This window comes from Sitodiplosis mosellana, unplaced genomic scaffold (assembly GCF_009176505.1).
Source record: "Sitodiplosis mosellana isolate CC-2019 unplaced genomic scaffold, AAFC_SMos_1.0 Smas_scaffold_6166, whole genome shotgun sequence".
Taxonomy (NCBI): Eukaryota; Metazoa; Arthropoda; class Insecta; order Diptera; family Cecidomyiidae; genus Sitodiplosis; species Sitodiplosis mosellana.
Genome location: NW_022601407.1, coordinates 5,034,676 through 5,043,588, shown reverse-complemented (window position 1 = coordinate 5,043,588; position 8,913 = coordinate 5,034,676). Strand labels below are relative to the sequence as shown.

Sequence of the window (8,913 nt, the reverse complement as noted above, 5' to 3'; positions counted from 1 at the left end):
ATAGATAAATTTACGTCAAATTTATTGCAAAAAATGTCAATTTTATAACCATTTTGTCAGATTTATTTTCTAATTTGACAATTCTATTGCCTATATTGTCAAAATTATTTTCTCAATCTGGCAATTTCATTGAACGTATTGTTAATTTTATTGTTTGTTTTGTTACATTTATTTCGATTTGTTGTCAATTTTATTGAATTTTTTTGTCAATTTTATTGCCGTTTTGTCATTTTTATTGGCGATTTGTAAATTTTAAAGGAGGATCCGTAATGAGCCATTGTGATTTGGTGTAATTTTTTGGTTTAAAATTCATCGAAATCATATTTGATACAACCACTGACAGCTTAATGGACTCGAAAAACTATTATACTTGAACTGTTTTTGGATTTAATTGCTTTTATCGATTGGAATCGTAATAACGTATACGACCTTATTATCCTGTAATCACTGGTTATTGCCCTTTGATGAACATTCAAGCTCACATTTCGTCTCTCGCAAAAGGCACGCACAGTACATAAGAGCCAATGCAAAAGTCAATCGATGCGTATAAGTAGCGCCACTTCTAATGATTACGGAGAGTTACCATAAGTCGTATGCAATTGATATTGAGAAAAAGAAGAAGAAGTAGACATTCTATTCGTTTACATTGCAATAACGGCAATCAGTAGAGATGGTGCTCATGTGCCGATCATATCACTGTTACAACCCTTCGGTCTCTCGTCGCATTTATCTTTGCGGAGGTTTTTGCACGATCATATTGTCCATCATGGACTTATGATAACCGTTGATTGTTGATTAATGTTGCACAAATATCTTTATGATTGATTGAAGGGGATTAAAGCGATAGCATCATGCTGATAAACATGAAAAGGGGTCCGTATTGGCGGTTTGACTAATTTACTTCATTACATAGTTCATCGTATGAGCTTCATACAATATATTATACATTTACCATATGCATTGCATAGCGGAATCTCTGAAGAAAGGTGGAATTAACTTGATAATATGAAAAATTCTTGTCTTTAAATTCAAGCGACTTAAAATTGGTTTTATTAGGTAAAAAAATTATTGAATATTTTAAAAAAATGTTCCAATATTTTTAAATATTTCACACTTACCGGTTACTAAAGTTTTTTCAATATGACCATCATTTTCAAGGAGAAACTTTTTCTTCCCGATTTCCACAGTTTACCAGGTGAGGTTTACATTTTCGCGAATTATCACATGTTCATTCCATTTGCAATCAATTAGCAAACCCAACACTTTGAACGAACGATGAAAATGAAATGTGTAATACATCTTTTGGCAGATAGTTTCCAATTTCCAACAACAAGTCATAAACAAATTTTGCGTCGATTACTTTCAACAAATTGATTGAATAACAAACTAATCAGGGAACTAGCACAAACATCGATCGACGTGTTTAATAGGATGGAATGCATCTTCGAAGCAAGCTAATATAAGAAAACGTGTGTAATATCAGCGTTAAAATGTGATGGAAATAATCCGGTAATCTATGAGTACTTGACTCGGCAATATCGAACGAGATTTCGATGTTAATACAATTTTGTGTTCAGAATTTGTGAGAAATGGAATATTGATACTCATTGAGAGTGCGTGACATTTGTCAATACATATTGACTCACTTATCAAAAAAAAAAAAAATTCTAAACGAATTAAAATGCTACCAACGATAAATCTATTTTTAAAACTTCCCATCATATGAACTGGCCCCTTCGGAAGCGACGAACATCTCAAATTCCACTTTTAAGAGCCACGCGCAATAATTTAATTTAATTGGATTGCCGGAAGAAAAAAATTGATTGAAACCCTTTTTAACCTTTTCCCTCCGCCGACAAATATTCCGAAATGTGAACTTAACTGCCGTTGAAGTTTTGGAATGAAATTAAATCTCTCTTGGAAGTTTGATTCCGAAAAATGGAAATTAATCCGGCTCAGAAATATTGTTGCAATGCGAATATCATTCATTAAAATTCAATTATATTACCTACAAGTTTGTTTTACTTTTCGAATCCACTTCTCGGAATGGGAATTTAAATACGAAGACGGGATTTTTTCTCAGATTGTTTCTGCCAAAACAAAATGCAAATGATGAAACAATGCAAAACTTTACTTTATTTTATAAACGATTTTGGTGCAGTTTTTTTTATTTCAGAACATAGTTTAGTTGAAAATTGTGAACAGAAAATTAGATTTGACACTAAAATCATCCGTGCTCATTTTAGTTGCTAAATTAAAAAATAACAACAGCTGATGATGATGATGTGTGTCGATGAAGAAGTGTTGCTTGAAGATTAATCGTGAATGAACAATATGGAAGAGTCTTGAACACGGTGCAATAATTAGTTTGAGTCGATTATGTAGCTGCCGTCGATGGCGTAGATGCTGTAGATGCCGTAGATGCTGTCGATGCCGTAGATGCTGTCGATGCCGTAGATGCTGTCGATGCCGTAGATGCTGTCGATGCCGTAGATGCTGTCGATGCCGTAGATGTCGTAGATGCTGTCGATGCTGTGCTTGCCGTGCTGGTCGTCGATGCCTGGAAAAATGATCAAAGTTAATCGAGTTTTGATACTTTTGACATTGGTCATTCCCAAACAACGTTTTCTATTTCAACGAACGATGCTCGATGTCGGTAAGTTTTCAGCTTCTTCTCAATGAAGACATAATTGAATGGGATTGAGGGAACGTAAGAAATCCGTAATACGAAAAAGACCGGATAGAAAAAGAAAAACGATTCTTTTTTCTAGAGTATTCTTTGACACCAAGTTGAAAGGTTGCCTGTGATAATTTCTTCATAGTAGAGAGGAATTCGTGTACCGTCTATCTATGGCCGTCGAATCGATTGTATGCTGCTGCTTACATTTCGATTAGTTCAATTCTGTACTTTGGCACATTTGCCAACTAGCAAAACAATGTAAGTTTCGCCGGTGAGTCACGTTACATGACACATGCTTTTTAACCAAATCGAATGGATCCCAAAGAAATGTTCAGACTTAGGGATTTATTTTCCGCTTTAGAAAAAAAGAGCAGATCCATCATTTGCTTTGGTTGTCATAGCGGAATCGCGATTACTTTAAATAAGTATTCAAATACGATATTCAACTGTGATTTCACTTTTTATACTTTGAACCCATATTTGAGGGTCTGGATGGGCCCAGATGGGGTGGTCGTAGAAGAATTTTTTGTAGCCCCATCTATTATCTATCCAACCATGCATAAAATTTCGAAAGTTTGTCCCACACTTTTTCGCAAAATACGAGTCACCCTAATTTTTAATCAGATGGGGAAGGTCACCCTAATTTTTTGGCTTTACGAGTTTTTGGCCATAAGAAGTTTATACACTAATTTTGAGCGAAATCGGAGAGGTGAAATCAGAATTTTGTTCCGCTTGGTGTGGAATCGTCGTGGAGTGAACAACTGTGACACATATACACAGCTGTGTGGTGTTGAATGCTGTATCTAGACATTCACATTGAAGCCAGGTTTCTATTTGTACATTTGGATTTTCCATTTTTTGAAAGATGTTTTTTGAAGAATTATCAATTTTCCTTATTTGAATGTAGACACCAGTGTCCATTTTTGAACTATCTGGCGATAAAAAAAATGATACCGGTCTTAAACAAGGATAATAAACAACAAGAATACTAAGAAAAATAATCCACAAAATCTCTTCTAAAGCGGCAATGAAAAAAATCGATTTTTCGTCAGCAATAGTGCATTTAAAGGTGTTGAAATCGAGTGTTTTTGACTCTGTCGGTAGAGAATATTCTTGAACGATTTCTACGGCTTCAAAATTAGCTTATATGGAAAATAAGAGCCGATAATTCAATTACAAACTATGCAGGCCGAACCAAATGCAACCCGTTGGCCGTGCAAAAATGAAATGAAAATCTTTCACTATTTTTCGTCTTTTCATTCTCTCTCTCTTTCCCTTTCATTCATTCTTTTCTTTTGCTTTCCTTTCCTCTTTTTTCTTTTCTCTGTTTGCCCTTTCGCTTTCTCTCTCTCTCTCTCTCTCTCTCTCTCTCTCTCTCTTTCTCTCTCTCTCTCTCTCTCTCTCTCTCTCTCTCTTTCTTCCAACCAAAAGAAAACAAAACAAAATCTCGAGCGCGTCCATGTAAAATGAATTCAGCTCAACAATGTTGTTCAAATGAAGAGGTTTTACAATGGATTTGGTTGTTGTTTTTGTTGGATTCCAAACGAATTTGTTGCAACAACAATTGTTTGCTGTTAATTTCATTGTGTGTACGAACGGCAGACAAGAGAAACTATATAAAGGGTTAATGTTTATTTTTGGAATTCCTTTATCTCATTTGTACCTCTCGGTTCTTTCTTCACATTCAACTCCAATGTGGTGGCAACAGAACCTGTGTATTCGATAATGTTGAACGGATCAAAATGGTCGTGTCTTTGTTTGATGATGTTCTGTCCATTGAACAACGAAATCAATGCATTTTTCTGATTTTCTCTTCTAAACAAAGAATTTGTGTGCAAAAGATTTTGTTCCAGGTTTTGCATTACAGAGTGCAAATTAAATTAGACAAATTAGGAATGTTGTAACAAATGACTTCTTACAGAAGACTAGGAAAATTGTAACGAAACACAAATTGAACAATACTTACAGTGGATGCGGTTGTAGACGTACTTGCCGTTGATGCTGTGGTTGACGTTGTGAATGCCTACAGAAATGTTCATTTTGAAACCAATTAGAATGATTAAATGCAATGACACTGGTAAAATTTTCCGTTTGCAAACGGTACAAATCTAATATTCCATTTTGTCTATTTACAATAAGCATTTCATTCGCAGATCATTTACTGCATTTGTTATTAGAATCCATAGCGTCATTGTGTCGTCGTCGACATCGTTAAAAATTAACAGCAGAGTGTTAGAGTGAGAAATTCTCTCACTGAAATTTTTTTAATAGCCACAGAGCGAACATATAGTATTGCTACCGTTCTACTCGATAAGATGCTATGTCCATTGGAATTGAAAATGTATGTAAATCACTCGAAATATGCTCTTGGTGAATGTGTGGATTTTTTGTTGCTGATGACCAGCAGCTGCTTCGGTTCTAAAACAAATGAGCTGTGAATAAAATGCATTTGCACATGTACCCCAAGCGGGACGATAGCTACACATTCACAGATGAATAGCTAAAGTTGGATTTTAGGTCGAGTGTTTTTTTAACGCTGAGAAGATTACGCAGCGAACGGGTTTTTCGATGATCCATGAAAAATCATTGGATTTCAATTTTTTCTTCTCAATATTTTCAATTAATGATGATTATGATGATTTGATTCAAATCTAAAACTGTTTAGAAAAATGGAATTATTATTGAAATTTTCCGTAGTTAAATTGAAGTTGAGCACAATCAAGAGCACATCGACATAAAAATTTGACTCAATGCCTCAAAATTTGATGGTTTCATGATGTTTTGTGTGTGTGTTTATTTCAATTTCTTTTAACAAGAAATTGGTATTTTGTGTGCTTTAATATCACCTGGGAATTAAAAACTGGATGCTACAACTTACTGTTTTGATTCGTGGGCATCGTAGTTTGCATCGGCATGCACATCGTTTCTTCTTTTTTGTTGAAGATTTCTTTTTTGTTGAAGATTTCTTTTTTGTTGAAGATTTCTTTTTTGTTGAAGATTTCTTTTTTGTTGAAGATTTCTTCTTCTTCTTCTTTTTCTTCTTCTTTGTTGTTGATGACTTGGAAGACGTTGCAGCTGTTGTGCGTTTACACTTTTTCTTTTGACACTTTCTACTTCTAATAATGATGCGTTTGCCACTGGTTTGACTTCCACTGCTACCTCCGCCACCGCTCCTCATCATGCCAAATATGCTGCGATGCTGCATTCTAAATGCATGAAATTCATCTGAATGCGCAGCTGCAAATGCTCGAACGTACATCGCTTCGGGATCGGCAAATGCATCCGGATCTGGTGTAGTCTCCACCAAAATGATCTGAAAACCAAAATGAAAACCCATTGAAAATTGCAATTCTCTTCTCGCTGTTCAATGCCAACAACAATGTAATCAAATCAGTTTGGTGTTCCTTTTTAATTCAGCTGTTATTTTCTCATCCACCACAGCATCGAACTGATTTCCACTCCAATTATCCAACCAATTTAATTATTATTTTGAAAGGAAAAATGAAAAGTTTATTTACAACACAAGCCGATGAAATCAACACGAGTAACACACGAAATGTACTCATGTTTTTCTGGTAAATCATTTGTTTTTTCAGTGTTTTACTATTTGTTGTATGTACGCGACCACGCACAATAATTTCTATAGTGAGCTAGCGCCAGCGAATAATAAACACAACACAATACACGGCACAATTCGACGTCGAAATGTGCGGCAATTAACTGGTTTTGCATTCGTTCCAACTACTCGGGTTTATATACGCCGAAATTTCACCCATAAAATTTTAATTCGCAAATTTGCATCGTCAAAGTGAGAATGAGAGAGTATGAGTGAGTGTTTTAATTGGTTTCATTCAACATTTGCTCAACTGTAACCACTCGATTGTTTGTCGATACGCCCGTTTAATATTGATATGGTCTAAATTCAATCCCAAGATTCGAGTCGGATTGAGCAAATACTGCGTCAAAATGTTAGTTCCAATTTTATTCCCACCAATTGAAGAAAAAAAATTGCACTGTTTATATGACACACATTTGATTTAAACCGTGTCTTATGTACCACAATAGGGGAAGAGCAAATTTTTTCTAAAAAAAAATATAGTACAAGTTCGGTGATTGCATTAGAATTGTTTTTGTGTAAATGTGTGTGTGTATGCGCTCAAAATCAGGATAATGAAGGAATCCGTTCCATATATCTATTGACTAGATCGAGAGGAGAGTATGTGAAAAAATTCTAATATATTTTGAAAGAGGAGAGTATGATTTCTGTTGATTCTATCTGCGTTAAAAGGAAGTATGTTGGCATCCCGTCTAGCCTCCGCGGTTTTTCAAGGTTTCCGCGAAACTGATAAAAGATAACAACATGGTGTCTTCGGCAAAGTTGTAGTACTTGAGGTTTTCTTTAACATTGCTGAAGACATCTATCTCTTATCTCTTATCAGTTGCGCGCAAATCGCGCACATAAAAAAGCAAATTTTATATAGAACTTTTTTTTTCTTATCATTTTTCGCGCTTTTCGCGTAGCTGATAAGAGATAAGAGATAACTGACTTCAGCCATGTTACAGAAGACTTCGAGTGCTACAACTTTGCCGAAGACACTAAGTTGTTATCTCTTATCAGTTCCGCGGAAACCGTGGAAAACCGCGAGGACCCTCCAAAAATGAACATACTCGCCTTTAACCATTTTTGAGTCGAAAGAAACTTACTCTTCTCTTTCACAACAAAGTCAGATGAACTTACTCTCCTCTCGATCTAGTCAATAGATATTTGGTCGTATTGCTAGAACTTTCGTGTCGGATGCTTCATTTGACTTCTGATCTTGTCTAGGCAATTCGAATTTCACTATGCGTGCACATTTATTTGCATTCAAAGTGAAGGTCCATCCTTACTCCCCCCTCACTCATCTCAGTACATTTCACCTCTCTATCTCCCTCTCTCTCTCTCTTTCACACATACACACACAATGCGTACAACAATATCTCAAAACTTTCTGTTATACAGTAAAACCTGTCAATAACGGAACCTGGGAATAGTGGAAATCGTGTCAATAGTGGAAAAAAATTTGGCCGTTGAGCTCTCCCATACAAATTGACCTGTTAATAACGGAAAACCGAAACTCCGAATAGTGGAAAAAAATTTCTTGAAGAAATTTTTTTTTCGTCTTTTATTCATCCCTTTTTCATATAAAACTAATTTTTTCCTTCATCAAAACCACTGATCATCATAAAAATTGTGCAGTACAATTTACATTACATTCATTTCAGTATTATTTTTCATTTTTGTCTGCCAAAATCATTGCTTATTTATTCAAGCAAACAAATTTTTGACGCTCCCAGTAAAAACATATTCACTCGATCAGTGCATTTACATTAAGTTTGGTAATCATTGTTTCGTTTCATGAAATGCAGAATTCATCGCTGCCAAATTGATAGTGCAAAAAATGAGTATCATTTACCTTCCCACTTTGAGTCATTGTTTGAACTGCTTGATTATTTTAAAAAGTGATGTTTGTCATTCACTCAGTGAATTTCACTGTTTTTTCACTTTCGTTTTTCCTTCATTCATTTAGTAAAAAAATACTTTTATTTCATTATTTCCTTTTCACGTTCATTATATCACTTGATTTGATAATTGAATACCCATAAAAATGTATGTTTTGCTTCTTTTTACCCTCAATAATGGAAAATCTTGTTTGAATCGACTCAAAAACCTTTGAATAACGGATCCTGTGAATACTGGAATTCTTGTCAATAGTGGAAAAAAAAAATTCCCCATGGGATTCCGTTATTGACAGGTTTTACTGTAATAATAACGCGTTTTACCTGCTTTTCGGAACTTATTGAACGAGGCATGGAAGTTGTTCAAGCACACCATGAACACTTCGTTTCAATTCAAATGATTTATTCCAAACGGATAGCTGAATGTCCGGTATTCAAATCAGTTGAGAGGAAAGAGAAGGAAAAAAACAATGCTATTAGCGGGACATAAATTATATCTTCGATAAAATTGGAATTATTGACGAAGATGGCGGGATTTTCTATTCTATTTTTCTTTCACTTAGTTCGGATGACAGTATATCGAGTTTTTCTGTGTCGATTTTCCACTTATTAATCGTGTTCGTTGAATCTGTACCTATTGGGAGAGAAAATGACTTGAATTTTGTCAATTTTTTTATTATTGATGTGGAAAATATAGCTAGAAATTGAATCGATTCGAAAATGATGGAACTATCGGT

The 8,913-nt window shown here is 34.9% G+C and overlaps 1 protein-coding gene across 1 annotated transcript; it reads right to left on the bottom strand.

The window, feature by feature from the left end:
* Window positions 1-2,377: 2,377 nt before the first annotated feature.
* Window positions 2,378-6,250, bottom strand: LOC129575116 (spore coat protein SP96-like). Its single transcript, XM_055458044.1, has 4 exons — window positions 6,199-6,250; window positions 5,559-5,993; window positions 4,647-4,703; window positions 2,378-2,560 (listed from the first exon to the last, which is right to left on the bottom strand). Exons 1-4 carry the CDS (start codon window positions 6,244-6,246, stop codon window positions 2,378-2,380), a joined length of 723 nt encoding a protein of 240 aa, XP_055314019.1. The 5' UTR covers window positions 6,247-6,250.
* Window positions 6,251-8,913: the final 2,663 nt, after the last annotated feature.